The sequence below is a fragment of the Ischnura elegans genome, chromosome 6, assembly GCF_921293095.1.
Source record: "Ischnura elegans chromosome 6, ioIscEleg1.1, whole genome shotgun sequence".
In the NCBI taxonomy this organism is placed as follows: Eukaryota; Metazoa; Arthropoda; class Insecta; order Odonata; family Coenagrionidae; genus Ischnura; species Ischnura elegans.
The window spans coordinates 96,711,711-96,737,931 of NC_060251.1; the positions used below are offsets into that span (position 1 = coordinate 96,711,711).

General features: G+C 37.4%; 1 protein-coding gene across 2 annotated transcripts in view; it reads right to left on the reverse strand.

Annotated features, from left to right (window-relative positions):
* Positions 1–1,174: 1,174 nt before the first annotated feature.
* Positions 1,175–26,221, reverse strand: part of LOC124161225 (sialin-like) — a 39,877-nt gene continuing 14,830 nt past the window's right edge. For both annotated transcript variants that reach the window (XM_046537491.1, XM_046537492.1), the window contains exons 2-10: positions 19,764–19,921; positions 17,612–17,854; positions 15,701–15,788; positions 13,055–13,293; positions 12,305–12,457; positions 8,717–8,849; positions 6,330–6,571; positions 4,404–4,545; positions 1,175–1,808 (exon numbers count right to left, since the gene is read on the reverse strand). In XM_046537491.1, coding sequence (XP_046393447.1) covers positions 4,405–4,545; positions 6,330–6,571; positions 8,717–8,849; positions 12,305–12,457; positions 13,055–13,293; positions 15,701–15,788; positions 17,612–17,854; positions 19,764–19,921 — 1,397 coding nt within the window. In that variant the 3' untranslated portion in view covers positions 1,175–1,808; position 4,404. The remainder of the gene's footprint in view (positions 1,809–4,403; positions 4,546–6,329; positions 6,572–8,716; positions 8,850–12,304; positions 12,458–13,054; positions 13,294–15,700; positions 15,789–17,611; positions 17,855–19,763; positions 19,922–26,221) is intronic.

The window sequence follows — 26,221 nt, forward strand, 5'->3', positions numbered from 1 at the left end:
TGAATTTACAAAATACTTCTTCAATGGATGAAATTTTTTCGATTATGAAAAGTGTAAAAATTAGTTTAAAACTCTGTACTTAGTACCCTGTTTTTCAAAAAATTTCCCCCTGGTTTTGGACCCCCCTCCAAACAAAATTCCTGGCTACTCCACTGTCCTTCGGTATGATTTTAAAAAAATTCAACAATCGTGAGAATCAATTTTAAATAATAATCAAAAGAGCAATTCATGATAATGAAGAGTTGGATCTAAGGCAACTGGAGCACTATGGAGATAACTTACTACCTTGTGAAAAAAATAATTGCTATACAAACCATTCCCCTCGTCATCCAGTAGTTACATCAAATTATGGTATTCTTTTCCGTAGAGTTATGTTTGAAAAATATTTTCTTATTATCTATTTATCCATAAGTACTTGTGAAATTACCATGGATACATTCATAAAAAACGTGCATAAGGTTTTAAAGGTAGAATAAATATCTGACATGTGACTTATTGTTAAATGTATTTATTTGTATTGCTGACATTTTTTCAGCATAAAATCATATTGATGTTTCATCATTGCAAAGGCTTTAAATATTATACAGTGAAAATGATTCTATTTGACAATTCTCTTTCCTGCCAAATACAAAAATATTTTACATTTGCTTGATTATTGAGAAGATAAATATCTGCCAAATACATAAGTGAATTTTGGAATTACTAAAAATAGTCAAGCCAGAATAAGATTATTAAACGTGGTGAGGATTTAGGTTTGTATGGTAAGAAATGATCTACAATAATAGGGTTGCCAAAATGTCATGCATTCAAAATTCAATAAAACCAGTACATATATATTTGAATAGGTAACAATCCGTCAGAATGCAAGTGAAAAAACTCTGATCAATTAATAAATTCCCTGTATTGAAAAGCTTGACTCTTAGTAACTATTTGGCTCCTATCAATTTCGGTCGTAAATATTTTGAAAAAAATTAAGTAGATGTTAATTGTAATCTTATAATTGTAATATCTACGCAGATACACCAAGTGTTATGAAGGTGAACTATCTTTCTCTTTGTATGTTTTTTGTTTTTCTTGTATTTCCGGTTGTCGTTGTTCATCCGTGATCGCGAATAGATGTGTGAAATTAATATCCGTCTTATTTATTTCCAATCTTGATCCGTTCCTACAGTAGAAGCCAAGCCTTTTCCCTAAAGTTCAATTCTGCATTCCACATGGTCTACTAATAAGCTCATATAAGGAAAATATGAGTATTTTGTATCCTAGAATGCAGTGGTCTGAGCAACAAAATGCAGATCTCCGAAAATGGCCACTGAGGCAAAAAAAATACCTATTGTAAATTCTAGAGACCGGATAAATTTAGACTACCTCTCAATCTTCTTTAAAAAATCAGAAATGCAGACCGAAATCATTTTTTACGTGAGAAAAAAATTAAAATACGATGGTATAATGAAATCTCTCTCCAAATGTGGGTTATAGTGGAGTATGTGAAGCACAGATCCAGTAAAAATCGTGATTTCAAATGAGTATATAGTATCCATTGCTAATAACAGTATTGATGGCAAATACACACAACCAATTAAATAACAAATAACAGACAAAACAACAAAAAACAACATATAAAATAATAAAAGTTGGCTCGTGAACAACTTGAAAATGCGTCTTTGTAGTTGCCACAGTATGTTACTTTCACTTCCAACTTTTTGCACTGCAGAGTCCACCCAATGGGACCAAAAATAATGGACACACTTTACACTCGAAGAGTTTACGATTCTTCTCCATAACTTATGACTAACACCTTCAGTCTTCTGTAAGAGAAAATATGATTTTAAGAAAAAAATTAGCTTTTACATTATACTTTTTGAAATGGTTAAAAGAAAGACAATTCTAAAAAAATGTGATGAAATAATAAAATAATATAACATGGGAATAAAGTCTTATTTCCTGCAATTGAAAAACACTCCGATTTTTATCTAAATTCTCAGTATTGAAAAGCTGGACTCTTAATAACAATTGGGTTCCTATCAATTTCAGTCGAAATATAAAAAAAATATATATATATAAACAAAACCTTTTCCTTGCAGTTCAAAAATGCATTCCATGCAGCCCTCTAATAAGCTCACATAAGGAAAATATGAGTATTTCGTATCCTATAATGCAGTAGTCTGAATAAGAAAATGCAGATCTCCGAGAATGGCCATTAGCCGTTGGCAAAAAAGAGAAGGAATTTACGTTACCTGCGGTGTAAATATGTTACGTTGCAGGGAAAAGGGAAATGATATAGGGGACAGCTTATGCCGAAAATGGCCATTGTCTCTCTGCAAAATACAAAAACCACAGTACAAGTTTACATTCGTAGACGTGTTTTCTTCACGACAGTGCCGGTTTGTTTAATTTATAACAGTTTCAAAGGTGGCGACCTCATTTTTTAAACTCTTCGACGCTACTGCTAAGTAGTCATCGTCAGCCAATCCAGGTGACGATGCCTTACTGTGACGGTCGAGTTTTATCGAATGGCTAATTTTTGCCGGATTTTACCAAATTTAGGATTTTCACTTGTTTTAATTTCTAAACAATACGAGATATGGATGGAAGCGCTGTGAACACAATTGCATTAATGTTACCTATGTGTGCACTCATCTTAATAAGGGAATGGAACATCGTTTACATAGACTTCGAAAGCAGATTAAAACAGACGTTCGAATCAACAAGTGGTTCAGCGACAGGATCCTAGGTAACCCCTACAATTGAGACTATGAATCTGGGCTCTTGGCAGTGCTTCAGCTCATTAGGGTCATTAATTTTTTTTTGTATAGGCGATTATGATGGAGTTTCATAAATGAAATTAACCGCAATTGTCCATTTTTAGATCAGTCGCCAACTTTTCGAGCGATTTGCGGTGAAAAATCTCTGGCCTAAGCAAAAAAAAAGTTGATGACGTCATGTACTCTTGATGATCGGGTTACCGCATTTCAACTACTCCTCAGCCTCTTATGGGTCATTTTTCTTTACAAAATTGTGAGCGATTGCTTTCCTCTATGGGCGGCTCTATCTGAACGAGTGAATGAGCTGGAGCTCTAATGACGTCACCAACTCATGAAAAGTGGGTGGCAACTTTCGCGATTTTTATTTAAAAAATTGTGAGAGAATAGTTGCGAGTAGAAGAATTGATGACATTGAATTGGATTGCTTTCGTATTAACTCATATTTCTTCTCCGTTGACCGAAATATTTTCATGAATTACTATTTTAAGCCCAAATGAGCGAACCTGATGTTTCAGCAAAGGAGCTTTGTGTATAGTAGCTAACCCGCAACGCTTAAACGCGCGGAGTGTTGCCTACCTATTAAAGTTTTTTTTTTACCAGCTGTAAAGTAATATAATATATATGTATATTGTCTCTCTGAGGGATTTTAATCATATTAAACGTGGAAATGACGTTATTTCTTAAATATTTCATGACTTACAGGAAATTGGTCAAGTTATTATCACTCTAACATATTATCATATACATATGTAGGTATATATTAATGCATCATAACTAAAACAAGCTAAAATGTTTAATACAGTATGTAAATAACGTTTCGGTAGCCATAGCATACGGCTACAAATAACTTCAATGTTGTCACATTTCTCAATGTATTAATGTAGAAAAATTCTTTTTTTAATCTTCATCCTCATTTTGAACATCCATTTTGGTCTTTCAGCTAGGATATACAGCTTACCCACAAAAAATGCCGAGACTCAAATTAGGGCATAAAAATATTTTTTATTAACCTATTGTTGGTGGAATGCGAAGTCCACCTGATTATCCCAACCAGGTCTGATGTTTGCAATTGTACAATGGTTGTAATGTACAAGGACTAGGTCGCTATGCTCAAGAGGATTGTAATCTCAGCTATAGGCTGTTGTGCAAGCATTATTCCCTTACATAGAAAAAATTAATGTTGGGATCACATAAATTAACCATAACAGTTTGTTTGACTTTCAAATAACTTTCATTTTATTACTGACTCAAGAAAATGAGGCCAGTTGTTATATTAAATTACATATTAAATTAAGATATCTCCGCAAGTATCCAACATTCTAGAGTCAGAGAAAACTTAATGTTATCTATATATCAAGCATGTACAAAAATTGTCTATCAATAAGTCTTTTTTTCCTGTCCTCTACTAATCATCTGTTGCATTTTTTATGTTATCATTTTTCTACTTTGGCTGATGCAAGCTGTACATCCTATATATGTTAAAATTTATTTCCTCCCGAAATAAATTCTCACTGATTTATTTCTTTCAAACTCAGATAAAACCCAGGTTGAGTGCTGGTTTGACTTTGGCATCTAACAGCTTTGCTGCAAGTTACATTGATCCAGTGAAGAAAGAATGCATTGTCATGCAATACTTACTTCATGTTGCTTCTTGGTCCAATTTCTTTGGATTATTCCATGGCCGTTCTTGTACAGATCCAAAGAAAAAATAGAGCACATATGCGGCAATAGATATAAATGCTCCTGTGTAAAATACGATTGACCATCTTTCTACCGTTTGCTGTGGAATAATAAAAATATAATGTAGCCTTTTTTTAATGCAATCATTAACTTCAACAAAAAACTTTTGACATGGTGTTTTATAATCATATAATGAGATAGTATTTTATTTTCACACACATAAATTTAGCCTAAAATCGTGTGCCATATGTGTGATATTGGGTGAGAGAAATGCAAAAGTAAAAATGAAATGCAAAGGCAAAGTCACCCTTTGAGAAATAATCATCAGGCTAAGTTACCAGATTATGTAATACGTACTAATCATATTGGGAAAGTTCTGGATTTACTGATCAGACGTTTTGGAGCATAGGTTGAAGAAAAATTGTTGCCATTTCATGATATTTGTGCTTTAAACCTCATAAAATAAATTTTATGATATAATAGTCAATCAAAGACCAAAAAATGATGAATTATGCTGACAGGAGTAATTTAATATTACAAGGGAGGTTTTTTTTTCAAACTCCGACCGCTCAACAAAAGCACGATACGAGTGACAGGTGCATACTGCTCAGGTAGGGCAGTTGCGCATCCTCTGTACCACACCCTCAAGTCATTTCTGACCGTAAGTTGTTAGTTAAAGGTTAGTAGCAATCTCCTTAACTACACTGCCTCAATTGATTCTCCCGCCAAGTGTGCACTGTAGAGAGACAGCTAGAAAACTCGCAGAATGGCTTCACCATTGACTTGTCTTGACCTTTATGCTGATAAAAGAGAATTTTTTTTAATGGCTAGGGTGTGAACCAGTGTGAAATATTACGTCCATTCCCATTCAAAACAAAAGAAGAGACATGCTGACTTCTGGAATTGTTCTGATCCATGACGATGCCCGTCATCTCAGCACTAATGCAGCCCAACTGCTCCTGAAGCAATTTCAATGGGACTTTTTCAATCATCCACCCTGCAATGTCAACATAGCGTCATGTGACTTCCATCTATATGCTGAAATGAAGAAGTAGCTGGGAGGGGGAGGATTTTCAAGCAGGCGATGACCTCCAGTGCAAAGGAAAAATTCGTAGGAAGTCATCGACGGCAGCATCCTATGAAGAAGGTATAGTAAAGCTTGCCAATAGGCACCAGGGGCACAGCTAGGAATTGAGGCTAGGAGGGGTTTTTGGCACAACTAATACCGGGGAGTTAGGGGGTATGGAATACCTTCCAGGGGAAGCGGGAGGTGCGGGGGCCCTCCCCCAGAAAAATTTAAGATAAATGGTTCCGAATGGTAAGTTTTACGGCCTTCTGAGGGATATTTTTATAATCCTTACATTATTCTATAAGTAATATTAGTCCAATTAAGTACAATTGATTAAACTTTTAAAATTCTCTGAGCTCTGGGGGGGTTTTATACCCCAAAACCCCCTCCCCTCCCCCTCGCTGCACCACTGATAGGCACGACCAATTCCTCAATCGCCAAGGCAATTATGTCAAAAGGATATCACAAGTGTGCTCAACATTTAGCAATGAAATACTTTTTAATCAATCACTCCATCTTCTGTTCATGACCCATCGGAGGTTGAAAAAAAAATGGCCCTTGTACATTCATCAAACATTAGAAAATAGGAAAATAACTATGATTAGCGGCAATAAATTAAGTGCCCATTCACGGATGCACAATGAACTCTTACTAGTACACAAGAATGGAGTTATACCAAATGTTCGACCTGTGGTGCAATCAGCTCATGAGACCACTTTCTATCACTTTAGTTTTAACTTCATTACCATAAAATTTAGGTGAAACTAAATTTCAAGCACGAGAATAGATTTTTCAAAGGAAACATAAATAAATACCTCCTCCTCCACTATGGCAGCGACTACAATTGGCACAAATATTCCTGATGAATTGCTGACAGTATGCAGGATGCCAGATATTGCTCCAGCGTAGTTTATGGCCAAATCCAAATGGTTCAGGTAAGATCCTCCAAAAAATGCTCCGGAAAGAAGCCCACTTACTGATAATAGGATTACTATAGTGTCCGGATCATATCCCACCTGCGCCACTGCAATTAGTGCAGCTGCTGATCCTAGAGCAGCTGCAAGTACATAAAAGTTCTATTATTTAATATATATTACATACATTCATTTATCCATTTGATACCAAGCTTCAATAGGTTCATCAAGAAGCTTTTTCCTCATTAACAGTGCTGTAGTTGGGCAGGTATGGCATATCCCCTAAAATCCAAACACTTATGGTATTTGGAGGACGCGACGGACAGCAGAGGTCATTTGTGCCATGAGGGAAGGGTAGGTAAGGAAGGGTGGAGAGAAACCTGGCGTCGGCATTAGCCTGCTCTTAACGAAAGGTGCCAAGGGGACCACAGCTTAACGTCCCATCCGACGGACTGAGTGTTGCGCTTGAAATGTCCTCCACACAACACTCAAGCAGGGATCAGGCATTCTCTGAAAATTCTCTGCCACTGCGGGGATTTGAACCCCAGCCCGCCGGGTTGGAAGTCAACAGTCTAGCCACCACACCAGCCCGATCCCCTTCCAAACTCGTTATAAGTGTACCGATTAAACTATCTTTTTAAATCTGTAAAAAATAGCCCTACTGTAAATTCTCCAGTGGAATTCAGAAAGAAAAATTGTAAATGATTATTTACTTGTGCAAAGTTATCTCATGGCAAACTTGTAACTAATATAAGAGTTGGATTTGACATTTCAATTGCGGCCGGATGTATAATACATATTCAGCCGTTGGAAATTTTTTGTGAGTACCACCTAAATTTTTTTCCCAGCTACAGCACTGCTTATGTACTGAGGTGTTGCAGGACTACATATCTAAGATTGTGTCAAATGTATCTCGACATTTCATGGAGTCTCTGCATAATGCATGAGTAATGGCACCTTGGGATAACAATAATTTTTTAATTAGCTATAGATGGAGGTTAAACATACTACCCAGATAGCACAAAGTAAGTGAGTTAACCGTTTCTTATGGTTTTCTTACGGAAAAAATTGATAAGCAGCTTATCGTAAGCTAAGGGACTTATATAAGGCAAGGGTAAGACGTTAGGGACGTTTAGGTAAGGATTGCCGTCAAATATCCTCAGGCAATGTAAGTCACTTCTGTTGGAGCGCCAAAGGCGGCTGAACAGCGTACTAAACATGCTACGCGGCTCATCTTGACATGAATTTAAAGGCTATTGGGGAGATTTAGCGAGTTTTTGTAAGGGCTGAACAAGTAATAACAGATTTTCCCGTAAATAGAAAAAAATTAATAACTGCAAGCAACCGGCTAGTGAAGATATAAAGCATAGTACAAGTACTCTATCCATGCGGCGGAAAGAAAAAAAAATAACATCAGGATGGATTCGAACGTGCGACCCCTGGAACCATAGCACCACACGCTAACCACTTCACCACGGCAGTTGTTGAGATGAAGGTGCGTAGTTACTAATTAAATATCCAATTATGTAAAAAAAACTTGTTTGGCATGTGCATGAAAAACTGAATTTATTCAAGGTCCATACATTTTAACATTTATGAATTTTAAATTATGGTTTGATAACCCGATGACTACAATACGTATATTAGATGTTCCTTCCGGCATTTTCATATTATTCTACGTTGGTATTCTTGTGAAATTGTGTTTTTCTTACGACCTTCGTTAAGCTATCAGTTCATAAATGCGAATGATTTTCAAATTATGGTGGTATGATGTTATTTCTCCTCATAATATAGAAGCGCCAATAATAAAAACATTGTTTTAATGCATAAAGGCCTTAATTAACACTCTGTAACGATGGGATAATAACAGCATCTACAGAAGTGCTGAAAGTTTGGCATCCATTTTGCCATTACTCTGGATGTTTGTCGCCCTGGCCGTAAGAAACCCATAACAAGCTTACTTGAGAAGCGACTTCCTTATTTCTTCCTTTCACCTTATCTCAATGACTTATAATGTGCTAGCTGGGTAGGCTTATGATTATTTTAAATATATAAATGTAACACTAATAAATATACATATTTCATTCTCCACCAGTTGGTTTTTAAAATATGATTCTGAAATGAACTCCTTCACTATGGACAATTAAACAAACGATTACATAGTATTAAAATTGAGTTCATATTTTGTATTATTTATCTCCAAATTCAAAAAAATTTCTTTTTCTGATTCTCTTTCTGGTTAAGGTAAAATAGTTCTCTATTTAAAAAGGTTTTTACATATGACTCACCGATTGCATTGAAAACTAAATATGTAGTTCGATGTGATAAGTATTTTTTTTTCCTTATCCATTGTGACACAATTCCAGAGAAAACACTAGCTATCCATGTAAGGAGAGAAGGAACAGCAGAGAGAAAAGCCAGCTGAAAACCAAAAAATATTCAGTGTGAGAGACACTAAGTTGATGCACTTAAAAAAATCTCAGAATTAGAGCCATGTCTTACTTCATTTACTGAGTGACTAAGACATTTTAACTGTGCATGAATTGGGTGATCATAATTGATATACAGTAAAACCTCTATGTAGTGAACCTCTTTACATCGTAAACCTCCATACTTCGTACTAACCCTCTGGTCCCGTCAGATTTACATGTAAATTTATAGGAAAACCTCTATATAGTGAACCTCTTTATCTCGAAAAACCTCCATACATCGTACCAACAAGACAGCCCCGAGGCGGCCTAACTACCTCCGCAAATCGTACCGAGACAACTAGAGACCATTAATGCAGCCGCGATTACCTACATGGAATGACATTTTCAGCGATAAATATTTCACGCTTATTTTTTTCTTTTACACCTTAAATAATTTTCACGTTAACCATTAGTTAGGGCATCCAACTATCCTAATAATATTAAGTGACGGTAAATGAAGACAGAACACATCGTTTTCTCTCGAATCACGGTCAAAATCGCGCGATAACACTCGCTTTCTTTTACTGATGGCTTTATTTTCTTGTAAGTGCCTACATACTATGTTCAGTTAATAAAAGAGGCGACCAGCGCAGCCTATAATCACTAGCTGACGGAAATATTTCAACTAACTTCACTCCCATCCATGGAGACTGAATTACTCGACCGCATTGCTACTTCCGCTTCTAAAATTAAAATATTTCGAGAATTTTCAGCGACTTGAAATAAATCAAATACAGTTTCGCAATTATTTTATTCCCATATTTCCCGGTGTAGCACTTCCTTACTACCGCCTTGGTAATTTTTTCGATGCTTTCGTGAACGATCGTAGTTTAAAATTTATTGCGCTTAGCGACAGTCATATGTCTTGCCTGCGTATTTATGCCGCGAAATCTGACTATTCCACCGGGAGTCCAGGACGTCAATTTCTAGCAATACTGAACGAACATCAATCCATGCGCGGCAGTTTTAGGTGGAGGCAGCTAATTAGCTGATACGCGGTAGGGTAATGAAATTTTTACTGTCGCCGCCGCATTCTGAAGTGGTTCGCCCAGCATTCTCACCGGGAAATCACGTCCTTTCGCAGACCTAGCGTTTCTGTGTGCCCTCGACAGAGTTTTTCTTCGGAACGCTACGTGCATTGTATTTTGAAGAGAGGGAATTCAACAAAATTTTCAAAATTACGCTCAATTTTTAGTCTATTTTTTTGCGGTAGTCACGTGTTTATTTTTTTTTTTTTAATCTTTAACAAGTCACATGTTATAAGAATGATAAATCAATTCTAAAAGATATAATAAGGAGTATTTTCAATTATTTCCCATAAATATGAAAAAATATCAAAATTACTAAATTAATCATAGGCTGATGATGGATTCGAGAAATAAAAGAAGGCGACTGCTTGACTTTACCACATAATTAGCAATTTTCGTAGCCATCAACGAGGACAGGCAGAAGGCAGCGACCTTTGGAATACCATCATTCACCCTCACATCTATTTTAAACAACCGAGGAAAAACAGAAGAAACTGGATCGGCTGCACAAATAAAAAAACTCAGGCAGTTAAATACGAGGATGAAGAAATTATGTTTAGATATATAAAACTATTGTTCTTTCCTCCGAACACTATTAGTAAATTACAACCCTTAAACCAGGGAATTATTTCTTAGGTCAAAAGGCATTAAGGAAAACAGCTAGTGATTTATTTACAGTGAAAATGGCATTAAAAAGTGCTCGTGGAATTGAACACATTATTTCGAAAGAGTTTGAAAAAAATTTAAGCAAACCCATTAACTAATTTATTTTCTAAAAAGGCCTCTTGAACAATTTACTTTTACCTTTGTGTAACCATTAAATTGTAAATATATGTTCACTTATGCATACCTATATATTTAAATATATTAATATAATGGCTTAAAAGACAGCACCTTTCATTTCCCAAGGATATGAAAAAATGGTGCCTACCACTAAAACCTCTCTATAGTGAACCTCCATTCATCAAATTGCCCAAATTTTGGTCCCCTCCATTACGATGTAAAGAGGTTTTACTGTATTAGTTAAAACTATTAATGATATGCATAGGCGGATCCAGGGGGGGGGGGGGCACGGGGGCACGTGCCCCCCCCAGACCCTTAAAAATATGCAAGATTTTTAATACGGTCCCACTCTCATTTTGTTCGTTTTGTATAACGAGGTATCCTTGCGCCCCCCCCTGATTAAATCCTGGATACGGCCGTGCTTGTGCCCCTCCCAGAAAGTAATCCTGGATCCACCCATGATGATATGGATCAAGCACTTTAGGAACAAGTGACTTTGTACACAGTCATGCGCACAGGAGCAAAGTTAAATACTCCAAAGAATACAGTTCGCCATGAAAAAATATTTGACTTAGCCGGGATTTGAACCCAGATCTCCCGATTGCCGGTCAGGCGTGTTAACCAGTTCCACCACCAAGCCATTTTCTCAGAGCAAACTTTGGGATGGGTTTTACTGAACAGGTTGATGTCACAAGTCCACACTGTGGCACATAAGGGTCATGCTTACTAAGCCACTTCCATCCCAAAGTTCGCTCTGACAAAATGGCTTGGTGGTGGAACTGGTTAACACGCCTGACCGGCAATCGGGAGATCTGGGTTCAAATCCCGGCTAAGTCAAATATTTTTTCATGGCGAACTGTATTCTTTGGAGTATTTAACTTTGCTCCTGTGCGCATGACTGTGTACAAAGTCACTTGTTCCTGAAGTGCTTTATCCATATCTTTGATAGCTTTAACTAATATATCAATTATGATTACCCAGTTCATGCACAGTTAAAATTTCTTATTGACTTATTGTAAGTCAAATATTTTTTCATGACGAACTTCATCCTTTGGTGTATTTGATATGGATAAATTCTTTGGTAGGATATGAGAGCAATAAAAATTTAGATACATAGTTGAACCCTTCCATTAAATATTAGGTGTAAAAAAACAATCGGCCCTCGTTCGTAATACAAAGGATTTCATTCATCAATAACCAGGCAAATGATGAATGTAACATACATAATACAATAACCACTAATAACTAGACACTTTGAACAGCAAACCTTTCCTTTTCCCCTAAAAGATAAATTACTACCTCAGTTATATGATGAGGCGATGGAAATATGTAGTTTGATACAGCTATTTATCTAGAAGTGTAATCAGCAAATACTTATAACACAATTGGAAAAAACAGCCAAAACTTTTAATTCAATTTCGTTAATCAGTTTGTAATTTAGTATTAATAATTTCAATGGAGAAAGTTCATGAAAAAATAATTTATGGAAAATATGTTTATGACATTATTCACTAATGAACTCACTCAGGAATGAAAATTTTGAATTCGTTCTTAATCACTAGATATAAAGGCCCATTTCATAAATTTAAGGTACCTTTTGAATGTCAAAATGAAGGATGTTTTTCATATAGGTTGGTATATCAGAGAGCATAATGTACAGAACCCAACCGGAAGACCATTGGTAGATGATTGCAGCCCACACATGGATGTCGGTTAAAATACTGAGCCAGGGAAGTGGAGCACTGGTCTGGAAGTAGAAAAAAGGATTCACCATAAATTAGTTACACAGGATTGAATATAAAATATGTACTCATGGAGTTACACAAACTAAGTGTAGGAAAAGGCATAGGGAATGTCTATGTTTTTTTTTTTAAGTCTTAACTATTCAGTATTTCATGTGTGTTACGAGAAATTTTCTAATGGAAGAATAAAATATAAAAGTTAAACATTTACTCATGAGGGGCACTAATGTGACTTCATCTTTTATCCATACTAAAAGAGCTGTTTGAGACTCGAATTTTCGAGATTCAAGCAAGGAAAAAATTACCGCTCGACTCCCATTCAATTTAAAGATTTTTTAAGCTCTTATATTTAATTCTATGGTTCATAAGCCTTGAGCTTGTCTCAAGGTGGTATGAGAACTCTTGTAGTGGATGTGGTATTTCTGAGACTTGCAATTGTGGTATGCAGTAAAAAATATTATTTTATGTCAGTTTATTACATTTTGTCATTTTACACAGTTTTCATTAATAGTAGGTGTATTTTGGCCACCAAAAATATTACAAAAAAAATCAAAGTAGTCAAAGAAATTCGGCCCATGGAATAATGTATAATGTATACATGCCTGGTGTTTCATGGCCTTCTTTTCTGTTCCCTGTCCAGCGAGGATATAGTTCTTCTCCTGCTCTGAGATTCGAGGGTGGCACTCTGGGCTGTCAAACACAAGCAGCCACCATGGAACGATGAGAGCTGCCCCAATTGCTCCAAAAAAGTAGAAAACCATTGGCCAACCTCCCCCTTCCAACGGCCACTTACTCAGCGGACCAGAGGCAGCCATCCCAATCACAGTTCCGCTGTGCATTGCTGTGCCAAACATCCAAGGTAAGAGGACATATTATTTAGGTATAGAATCACATTTTAATATCCTATCTTACTCTTATCATGTCCCCTAAGAAGCAAAGACATTCTCCTCCCCAAGGATGGTTGTCCAGCCAACCAAAAAACCGTTTTTGGAGATATATATTTATTTCTACTTTGATTGACTTTAGGAGATACACTTCCAAATTTCATTATTAAATTAATTTTATTCTCTGAAAATGGCCACCGATGACCACAGGAAATTTATGTGGCCATCCTGTTGACTCTGTGCTCAGTCTATAATCTCTGTAGCCATGGAAATAGTAACCTGTGGCCATGGCTGCAGAACTCATCAAAAACGATACGCAACTGTCCTCTCGTATTGTAGTTTCGGACACCGTTGCAGAGAGCACATTTGAGCCCAGTTAGAGCTGGCCTGCAGGGGCGCAGCTAGGAATTGAGACTGGGCGGGGGGGGGGTTTAGGTGAAACTAATACCGGGGTGTGTGGGGGTATGGAGTACCCACCAGGATAAGCGGTAGGTGCGAGATTAATAAATTGCGGAATTTTAAGATAAATGGTTTAAAATGGTGAGTTTTACGGGATTTTTTTTATGAGGGGACTTTCTGAGGGATATTTTATTAACCCTAACACTATTCTATTAGTAATATCAATCCAATTAAGTAAAATGGATTAAACTTAAAAATTTCTCTGAGCTCTTGGGGGGGTTTTAACCCCCAAACCCCCCCCCCCCCCCTTCGCTGCACCACTGCTAGCCTGGGTGACATTTTAAATTTTTAAGTATAGGAATCTGTTTGTGTTAGTCTAGTTGTGTTCGTCACATGTTCAAAAGATTGTAGTGGTGTCCCAAATCCTTAAAGTAGTACATAGTCCAAAGGAATATCAATACATATCAGTTTAATCATATTTTGTTTAAGTAGTCTTTGATTATTGCTGTGGACATTAACGGTTGTAGGTCCCTATTGGCCACTACAATTTTGATTTTCCCATACAGACTGTTTGTGTACATGATAGTGTTTCAGTCCAAACTTTGGGAATAAGAATAGGACAGGGTTAACAACTGGCCACTCAGATATGTAGGGGGCTACAGATGGCTGCAGTTGGCCACACATGGCTGTAGACGGCCACAGGCAGCCACACATGGCTGCAGATGGCCACACATGGCCACAAACTAATGGCCACACATTATGACCAAATAACCACAGACAGCCACACAGCATTGTGTAGCCATCTGTGACCACGGCCTCTGACTTGTGTGGCTTTTTGTGGCCATGGGCACATGAATATCCTCTGGCCATTTTCTCCAGGGTGATTGTACTGTATTTTGGCCACCAAAATGATGTATTATTGAAGCAGTCAAATAAATCCTTCCCAAAGCATGCATACTGTTTCAATTTGTGATGATTTAATCCATTGATGATGCAATTTGCAGAGTTAGGAATTGACTGGGGATTAAAATAGAATTATCTTAAAGATGAAAATCAATTCCAATTCCAAAATGTATTTGCAAAATGTACTGCAAGCCATAATCTCAAACACATTTTCACTCTCAGCAATTGTTTTTCAGAAGTACATGCTCTTATGACAAGACAATACGGATGCCTACAAATTGGTTCAGTTTGATATGCATGAAAAACTTCCTAAGAGCAACCAAGAAATTATCATAGAGCTGGTAATAAAGTCAGGAATATCCATTCATATAAGTGGTTGTACTCAAATTGCTGGCAGTAAGTTGATTGATATTTTATGGAAGAGTTTCTTATATGTTTTCAGAGTGGATTTTGGCCATAAACAAAAAATATTGGACCTTTTCTCAATCAATCTAACGCCAGTGGTGTAGCCAGGGGAGGGGTCTGGCAGGTCTGGACCCATCCCAAAGATAAAACACAATTATTTTCCTTCATAGAAGAAAACAAAATATTGAAAAATCATAAATTTGCAAAATATTTCCTTAAAAATGAAGTTTTTATCAGATATGAAAAGTCATAAAAATAGTTTTAAACCCATGACATAGTACACTGTTTTTCAAAAATGTTCCCCCTGGTTTTGGACCCCCACCCCGTAGGAAATTCCTGGCTACGCCACTGTCTAACACCTATCCAAAGTATGAGCCTTATTCTCCTAACTACTGTATAGTACATATTTGAACATAATCGAACATTAAGTGATTATTGTCCAAGTCTACCTTTTCTTCAGACATAATGAATATAAATTCATATTACAAGGAAATTGTGAAATATATGAAACTAGACTTACCATTAAGTAATGTCGTGGGATACCTACATCTGGTTCCCACATACATCATAAGCAGTTAATATTTTTGTGGTTTAGGTCAAGAAAAAAGTTAGAAGAATGAGGTATTAATTTTTATGCAATATTTCAAGAGTGCATACCTGAAAATACAGCTCCAGAGAAAGTTGCATGCTCTTGAGGGGGAAACCACTGGGAGAAGAGATACTGCATTCCAGGCATTACAATCCCCTGCAGATTTTAGAACATGTTATTAGAATGTCATAGAGAAAATTTCATTATGATTGTGTAAATTTTAAGCGAGTACATAGTTTACCATATAAAAAGCAAGAAAGACATGACATGCGGAGAGTAAGTGATGCCTACTCTGAAGTTAGGAAACCTAGAGCCATCCAGCCACTACTGTTTTTCACTTGAGGGAATCTCAGAGTAGATATGTGCCAGAATGATTTTTGTTTTCTGTGCGTGCGATAAAGATTGTCAAAATGTCAAAATCCAAGATCACTCTGAAAAAGTGTGATTGGCAGACTCATTTCTATTAACTAAAATACTCATGGAGACAAAGTAATAGTTTAAGTTTTTAAAAATAAAATCCAGCTATAGTATATTCATTTCTCCCTTGACTTCTTCCTATTTCAGTTTCCATTTCTCATTATAATACTATATATTTCCATTCAAATTCGTGTGACAGCCCAGACAGCACAGAATCCTCCGTATCTAATTCGTATGCAGATAGTATCCATTGACGAAAAGCGACGGAGCGGTAGTCAATGGATACTATCTGCATACGAATTAGATACGGAGGATTCTGTGCTGTCTGGGAGGTGCTGTGGATATGGACCATTGTGGATATATAAAAAAATATATTATGCAAACATACCAGAGTGGATCATAATTTGCCTTTTTTGATTTCATAAGTTAATAATCTCATGAAGTTATTGCTATAAAAGAACACGATGGCTATTTTTGGGAGTAATGCAAAATTTCATATCACTCCCCAAAATGGCCATCACATTGTAAACCAAAAGTGTTGTGAAAACGTTGCAAAAACATTGCGCTTCAACCAACATGGAGTTGCTGCAACGTAATCGCAATGTCGCAAAACAAGTCAAAAGTCCTCTCTACCACGTTTTTGCAACGCAATGGCAACGTATTCGCAACCTCTGGTGAGACATATTTGCAACACTTATGCAACTCCTGCAACGCACTTGCTACTTTTATGCAACTCTCATATACAGAGTTTCTGTGGACTCTGCTCCCCTTCTCGTATGCTTCAAAATTTTTTATTATTTTTTATTCAGGAAATTTTATTTTTTATTTAGGAAACGAAAAATTGAAATCTTACATGATAAAACACGGTTAATTTTATCATATTTTCACGTATTTTTATTTTAAATATATCCGAGAATGGAGGAATAAGATGGATATTTTGTCGTTACTCATATTTCCCGTCTACCCTACCATTGAGCAGCGATGCCTTGAACCTGCTGATACGCCCATCTCCGATTAAAATCAATGACCGCGACATGGGCGACTCTACGAAGAGCCACATAGTGATGCCAATTTAGAACTGTTTCACTCTCTACACACAATACACGACATATGATTGTATCAGTTTTTTTACAATTAAAATATTTATTAAATTCAAGTTTTTTATTTCTATGTGCATGTGAAAATGTGCATCAAACTTCAGAGCAAATCTTAATTTTTTTCCAAGAAACATGAAAGTTTTTCTCAAAGGCACTTACTAAAATAATTTTTTAAATTTTATATCACATTTGTTTTCAACGACCAGAAGTATTGACATGAGTTTTTTTTTTAATTTGATAGCTTCATTTCATTATTGTAAAATAATTTTACTGCCAAAATTGTAAAAATAATAAAATTTGGAAAAAATTGAGAAAAGCAAACAAATATTGAAAACTTGATATCGCATTTGATTAAAGCGTAGCACTTGGAACGATTGAGATAGATCCTAAAGTGTGACTACGCAAAATGCAGACAGACTGACATGCTACAAACTTAATATATACAGAGAGGAATGTATTACCTACAGAACAAAGACCTTGGAGTACGCGCACAGCAAACAGTGCCCAGGGTCCGCCTTGCCTCGCAGCCACGGGCGTGAAGAGCGTGAAGAAGCCGGTGAGGGCGATGCCTGGGCCCACAACCACCTTGCCACCCCAGCGGCTCGCCGCGTAGCCCCCAAGCATCTGCGTCGCCACGTAGCCGTAGAAGTAAGCCGCCAGGATATTGCCCTGCGTCTCGATATCCCAATCGAACTCTCCCTCTTCACCCTGTAAAGGAAAGAACCCGCAACGCCGTCAAGGAGGGAACAGACAGGCAGAGAGTATGAGGGTTCAAGGTGAACCCTTTAGGGATACAACACACCGGGGCCGGGAACCAAGCCCGTGGCTTAACGCCCGATCACCCGGGGAGGGGGTAGAGATGAAGGGAAAAGGAAAGAGGCGCCACCGCGATAGGAGCCCGTCGACGCCTCTGGGGTAGGATAGGGAAAGAAGGGATGGGACGGGGAAAAAAACTTCAACGCTATAGAAGCGAAGAAGGCCCACTAAATAGCGAAAACAAGCAAAGCTATAAATGTTCTAACAATTTTGGAGGATCATTCTATGAGGAAGAATAATCCAACGATCAAATCGTTAGATGTACAGACAGGCAATACAATAGATCGGCAAAAGAGATTATTTCGTGGAAAAATGGCCCAGTTAAAAAAAAGTTTTGGAACTGGTTAACTAAATAAGGCCAAAATTTTAGACCTCCAGGTGGACCCCTGACCCTGGCTAATCGGCCATTTAATCAATTTACGCCCTCCGTAGTCGTGTGGATACATCCTGCCATTCTGAGCCTACGAGGCTCTTGAAGAAAACCCACACAATTTTTTTCTAACAAAATGGGCACAAATATGTTGCTGAAGCTTGCAATAAGTTAATTAGATAAGAAACACTTATTACTTTTTTACGTTTACGTAAACTGTTTGTGACAGTTTTCATTCCAACATAATCAGTAACTACACACAAAACAGGCCGAGTTAACACGTTGCGTACGGATGGCGAGAATTCTCGTCATTTTTAGCCGAACGTTCCGGACGGATGACGAAGATTCTCGTCATTTAGGCGCGTCAACCTAAACAATTTTAAAGCGTACAATACGTATTCGTCAGTACATTTTCAGTTGTTATTCGTTATTCATAATGAATTGATGCACCATAACGTTTGATTGGGTAAAGTTATATTCTAATCATGTATCGGTAATCTCAGAAGATGTAAAACTCCTTACTACTCGCATAGCATCTAGGTCCCTGTGACGTCACGTGGAGTGGCATCGCATGGGCGCCAATCTGGTTTTTTTCAAATGAGGTTAAAATTGACCATTAACATTCGCCTAAACTGGGATTTCTAACACCAAATAAGATGCATATTATGAATACACTAATGGTGGGTAACGAATCGCAATCAATACCATTCGTCTGTATTCATAATATACAAATTATTTCGTTTTAGAAATACCGGTTTAGACGAATGGCAATGGTCCATTTTTATCCTCATTTGAAAAGGGCCAGATTGGCGCCCATGCGATGCCACTCCACGTGACGTCACAGGGACCTAGTTTCTATACGAGAAGATACGAGTTATACGTCGTCTGAGGTTACCAATGCATGCATGAGGCGCAGAGCTCAGGGAAACATGTCTTAATAATCACTAATTAAAAATGGCTAAGGTCGGAAAGTTTTCTTCATTTGATAAGGTATTAATAATCCTTATTTAAGCCAAGCGCTACCAGCCAGCAGGGTACTCAGCTACCCGCTAGCAGCCTGCGTCGTATCAGCGCTCAACTCGCCTCAAGGTCACCTCACAAGGCGGCAGCGGGAACCAGAAATACGTCACACGGAGAGATTTCCCGAAATTCATACTTACGCGTCGCGTTTTCGCGCGCTAGAAAATTCACTTTTAATTTAATCGCGAAAAATAGATATCGTCATTTAAAAATCTAAAAGCGTGAAATACGTACTCCAGGAGTAATAGTCTTATGATTTAGGTAATAAAAAAATAATAGGAAACCACCCTATTGCATTCGCACTTCAGTATCATTTTACCGTTACAGTATTTCATTAATATTGCCTTCTGAACATGACCAATTATTTTGAACAACGCCGCGGAAACCTACGCACGAACTTCATGACCATACCTCATTGCCTTGATGTAAGGTTCCATTGCTCGTGTTGTGTTGAGATACGGGCTTTACCATGGCAACTAATCCCACTGAAAAGTTCACTTTCAAGATGAACATCATCATGATGCAGATGGACCCCATCACAGCCAGAACGTAACGTCGCTGTATCCATCCTGAAATTGAGAAACATCAAATAATGAATGTTTCAATCCTATAGAGAATTAGTTTTTCATTGATAGAGTTAATACATTGTCGGGGTATAATTCTAATAATGTTTATTGTCACATGACACAATTGTTGTGGCTTATGCCACAATAAGTTGGTGACTCGTCTCAAAGGTAATAAATAAAATTACTACAGATTATATTTATAAGGCCCCTAAGTTTTAACAACACAAGTACAATAGACAATTTATGTGTATTATCATAAACAATGTGGAATATACTTACATATTTACAGAAATATTATCGTCTAGATATTCTTGTATCGAGTAACATGTCTATCCTGATAGAATTTGCTTAATTTTATTCTTGAAAATTCCTTTACTCTCTATATTCCTTTAATTCCTTGTCGCTTCTATACGTTCTAAAAATGGTGCTAAGTTGGCAGGGTTAGGTACTAAAGCCTACCATGGTAACTCTGCGCGTTTACACGACGTTTTGAGGCTACGAGGGTATGGACCGAGGTCAATACATGCGTAGTGAAAACGGAGTATTAGAGGGGCCTCACAACGCTCGCGTCTATAGTGAAGTTAATATGAAAGATGCACTAAAAAGGACTCGGATTACTTGAACCAAATTATTTTTTTAGCCATTATGAAATTATGCATTTTAGTTAGTTGCTTTATTTACAAAATACTTAGTGTAAAAATTTACCTATATGAAAATAAATAAAATAAATGAGTCAAATCAGTGGTGTCATGGTGATGGAACGCGCCGGAATGCCATTCCGGCATTGGTTAACATAAGACGTAATAGTCAAATAACATTTTTGTCAATTTTGTTGCCAAAAAATTTATGTTACATATACGCATTCGTAGCCAAAACAAAAAATGTAATAAAATGCAAATGATAACTTTTAATAAAAAACGCAGATAGTAATATTTCACTTCTAAAAAGAGTTAAGGAAAGTATAGATACTAATCTGAGAAAATGCACGGCGGTACGTTACTTGCGTTGATCATCAAACTATCCCCATGCGTATGTTGTAGATGGTGTAAACATTAAGGCAACAGATGAAGTGAAGTAGGTGGTAGTTACAACAACTTCGAACCTATCGTGGGAAACACACACCAGAAATACTTATGGCAGAGGTCTTTAGAAGATAGGATTCGAGGAGCGTGTCGTGGGAGGATTTTTTAATATAAAATAGTAAAAGAGAGGTTATTTCGCACTCGTCCCGCCATATATTGTATATGCAGCGAGAATATGGGTTCCGAGGCGAAAAGAATCAATCCGTGAAGTAAATAAAATACAAATAAAAACTATGCGATTCGTCAAAAACTCCTTTGGGTGTACAGAAAGCGTTAGACAGATTAAAAAAAAAAATTGGGCTGAGAACCGCGTGAGACTCAGAGGCTACGCGCTAAGCTTAAGCCTGAATCACAGTATCATTTTATCCGTCATTTCCGAGTGATCACTATCGCGATCACTAGAGTGATCACTCGCAAGTGATCGTCGCCGGCAATTGTTTTCCGCGATCACGATCGCGATGAGGATTCCCATCACTATTTTTCATCACTCGTCCGGTCGCTTTTTCCGTCGCTAAAACCGTCACTAAAACCCCATATCAGCCAATAAGAATGCATTCCCGTACGGAGCGATGGCAGCGCAACGTTTAACAAACGTGGGAATGACATAGATAAACAAACACGCTATACATTTTCGTTATGCGGGTCCTATGACAACGAGCTGTGACATCCAAATTGATGCGAAAAGTGACGGCGGGAGGGACAGTGTGATTCAGAAAAATGATCACTAGAGCGATCGCTTTTCGCGACGGGAAAAGTGATCGCGATTGTGATCACTTTTCGCGACGAAAGAAAATGATCGTGTGATTCAGGCTTTATATTGATTCAGTGATTAAGAATAGAGATATTTCATAGTGAAACAGAAAATATATTAGAACCTCGCTCTATTTCTAGGTCCGACAGAAAAGAGAAATTAAGAGACATTTTGCTGAACGGATAAGGATGAAAATTAGTTTTTCCCCCGAACAATAAATATTTTTATCACGTTATGTATCTTGATTAATTTTAATTAAGATAAAAAAATGGCTAGCCAGAAATAATGAAACTACATTTATATTTGCTTTATAAATATTATCTCAGATAATAAATAATGCCTCAGAATATTTATGGCCCTTGTACCTCATTAGGTACCCGAATACCTTACGTATTTGAGAACTTTGCGGGATAATTACGAAAGATAAGGTATGTGCAATTGTATTTGAGTAGAAAAACAGGTTAAATATTCGTAAAATATTTTATCAGCGGGTTATAGGTGAAATGGAGGAACTGATTTTGTCACCTGTTGGTTTCCGTGCAAATAAAAACAGAAGTTACACCATAGAGTAAACCAAATTACTGAAAAATTCAGTGTATACTGTGTGTGTGTGGCATGATTTTTAACATGTTACCATGGTTACATAATTAATATTATGTCACTACTGGTGTCCTCTTCAGATAAAATGGATTTCCCGCATTATCTCGTCCATTAAAACCTGATACAATCACCTGCCACCGTGTTTTATAACTGTTGAGATAAAGTTCCAGTTCCTAGAACAAATCTTGAGCCTTTCTCGATCTTATTTCCGCTGGTCGCTTTCTTGGGGCATTTTTAATGTCCCTCATGAATACAAAATACTGTTTCGTCTTCGCTTTATCTCTGACGAAATGCAGATGGCGGGTTTGATTTTTGCTCCGTATCTTATCACCACTTACTTCTCGCATGGTCTAGACTGATCAGGTTTCGGCAGTAATCCTCGTTGAATCAAATGGCCCAATTCTTCGTCACGATTAAATTACCAAGCACTGAATCTTATCTGATTTTAAGACATCGTTCAGCTGAAGTTCACGTGTCTGCCACAAGAGAAACCAAAATATAGCATTGGTTACGATATCTAATTGCTCCAAAGACTTTCACTAACGATAACCTGAATAGAAAAATACTTTTGTATTTTGAAAATAATAAAACTGCACTATTTACAAAAATTTAAGTAAATAAATGATAGCACTTTTCCACAATTTTTTTAACTGCGTACAACGCGTTTTGGCTTACCGAGCCATCAACTGGTGCAAGACACTGCAAAACATTTGAAAATCACCTTTATACCCTTTAGAAAGGGGGTTGGGGAGGATTTGACATCTATGAAGAAGTATAAGGATGGGAACAGGCGTACGGAGTGGAGACAGTGGGGAAAGATACAACTACGGGATGTGGGGAACCCACGTTGGAAGGGGGACTCATGGCATAACTGAAAAATAACGACACGTGGGAAAAACCACAGAACCTTCTGTGGTTCTTCCCACGTGTCGTTATGTCTTACTTCCACCAATTGAAGCCTGAATCTGTTGAACTTATTTACGAATAAGTTATCGACATAAATGATTTAAGACCAATACATCACAGTTAGACACAAAAATCGCACTTATTTAACGATACACTACATCCATTATGTTTAAAAAGCGACTGTATTTTAGGCGTTTTAGGCCCAAAAAAACAAAGACGTAACGTAAATCGAGGAACCTAAAATTTTGGGATGATATTTCTGGTGGGTACTTATTTCGCACGCTGCTTTGTCCACACACAAATATTCGAATTTTTTCGGGGAAACATATTGGGAAGATTTTCGGATGAAAAAGTAAAAAGTTGGTACTATTTTGCACTGGTCCGGATACAACGTAAATATGCAGCGAGCATATGGGATCCGGCGTAGAAAGGCTTATTCCGCGAACTTAATAAAATACTAAGGAAAGCTGGGCGATTCGTTAAAAGCTTATATATCTACATCAACATAACACCCCGCAAGCCTCCTAATAGGCGTGTGGCAGGGGGTGTTAGGACACCAGCCGTTCACAAAAAAAAAGGAAAGGAAATTACGACTAGTATTTATTAAAGTCCTTTATGGATCGAGAAAATACGAATTCCCATATCTATCCGCACGGCAAAACATCTCTCTTAATTCATCGCTTCTGTCGGACCTGGAGCCCCATAGTGGGGCTCTAATTTTATGTTCTCCGTGTCGCTCTTAAAGATATCCTTTATCAACAGTTCAAGCAATCTAAGCCTAACGCGCAGCCTCCAAGTCTCCAGCGGCTCCCAGCCTAATTCGCTTAACTTCTGGATAACGCCCTCTATACGCCCGTAGCAGTTTTTGACTAACCGCGCAGACTTCCTTTGTATTTTATTCAGTTCGCGGATTAAGCCTTTCTGCACCGGATCCCATACGCTCGCTGCATATTGAAGGTGCGGTCGGACGAGTGTGAATTAGCACCTTTCTTTTGCTTTCTCCTCCGAAAATCTTCCCACAATACGCTTGACGAATCCTAATTTCTTCAGATATAAAGCGTATAGAAAGCTTTACACAGATGCTAAACAAATTAGGCTGGGAGCTTAAAGAAACTTGGAGGCTACGCGATAGGCTTAGATTGCTTGAGGAATTAAGAATAGATATCTTTCAGAGCGACACGGAGAACATCCTATTAAAACCTCACTTTGTTTCCAGATCCGACAATTGATAAATTAAGAGATATATTTTGCCTAACAGATAGGTACGGGAATTCGTTTTTCCCCCGAAAAATAAAGACTTTAATAAATGCTGGGCAGAATTTTTAATTGTTAACGGCTAGAGTCCTAACAGCCCCCTCCACACGCCTATTGAGGCGGTTTGCGGAGTAATACGTAGATATAGATGTACCATTATCAATTAAAACCGCCCTTCTGATTGTATCGCGAAATGAGCAGTGGTGTCGAAACGCCGTTCGGGCACTGGTTAACAAAAGACACAGTAGTCAAATGACACTTTTATCAATTTGTTGCCTCAAATTTTCTAATACAAACATTCGTAACCAAAACAAAAAATGCAATAAAATGTAAATAATGACTTGTAACAAACACACAGAGTAATATTTCACTTCTGAAAAAATTCCTAAGTAAAGTGCGTTCCGGCACTGCTAATTTTTCCATTACGTCAGTGGAAATGAGCGAGTACATTTCGGGCACAAAACCAGGTAGTTCAAGCTTGAAGGAAGACGAGGGAATTCTTTTCTTAATCTCGCCAGATGAAACCGTTCGATCGTAGTTTCACGCAAGAGCAAATTATAATCCTTTCATGACCTCGTGAATTTCATTCTTATCCGTTAAATTATATTCAGACCTTTATCCTAGTAACATTCAAATGCAGTTCCTCCACCCAAACGAAAGTGAGAATGATATCGACCAAGTCAATAGTGAGGAAGTTAAGGCAGGCCCTCACTGATAAATTCATTTAGTTAAGATTAAATTTTACCGGCATTTCAATAGACGAATGGAGGTGCGAGAGGAAGAATTTATCGTACGCTGAAGTTAATTCAGTCTCGTCATTCCAAGGAAGAACTGGATACTTTTCGGCGGCTTGGTCTCACCCTGGATCCTATATTCGATGCATGCGACGTAAACGGACCCCCTTGGGCGCGTTCAGTAGGGTGGGCCGAAAAAAAGGTTTTTTTCCTGATCAAATTTACCCTGTGCGGGAAAGTTGCAAAATGATATAAGGATCTCGCACGCAAAATTTTTTTCAAATCGGATGATATTAACCACTGCCACCCGAGCTCTAAAAGTTTAAAATTTTACGCAAAATCAGGCTGATTTCAGAATCAAACGGCTATGAAGACTTTTATGAAAATATGGGATAATGGATAATATTGAAGAGTCGATACATGTTTATAGTTTATAAAAATGAAATTTGAAGTTTGGTTGACAAAATCTATGGTTCAAACAATGTCTATGAATTAACAACAAAATTAGAGTATAGACCACCCGCACGGCACAACTCATTTTTGCCTAGGTTTCTAAAATTCCATTTTGGAGGCTAAATCGCAGGTAAAATAATATTTATTTCGGTTGAATTTAATTTATTAGCAAATAAGGCATCATATGGTAGTGAATAATCCCACAAAAAGTAGTAATAATGTACATTATTTTAAAAATAACATCAATCATAATGACGAATAACGTACCTGTGGAGCTATTTTCAATAAGACATTCAGCCAAGGCTGAGAAAGAAGAGAACCTGAACACCAAGCATTTCACTAAGTAGCTCTCTGCTAGTTTCGTGAAGAAACTACCCAGAACTCACCACGAGGAAGTGGCTACCATCGAGTTCCACCCGTGTTCTGTACTGCACACGGATATTGATCTGAACACCCTAGTGTTCAGTATGTATGGCTACAAGAAAATGCACGAAAAAAATGGAAACTAGTCCTTTATCCTCGG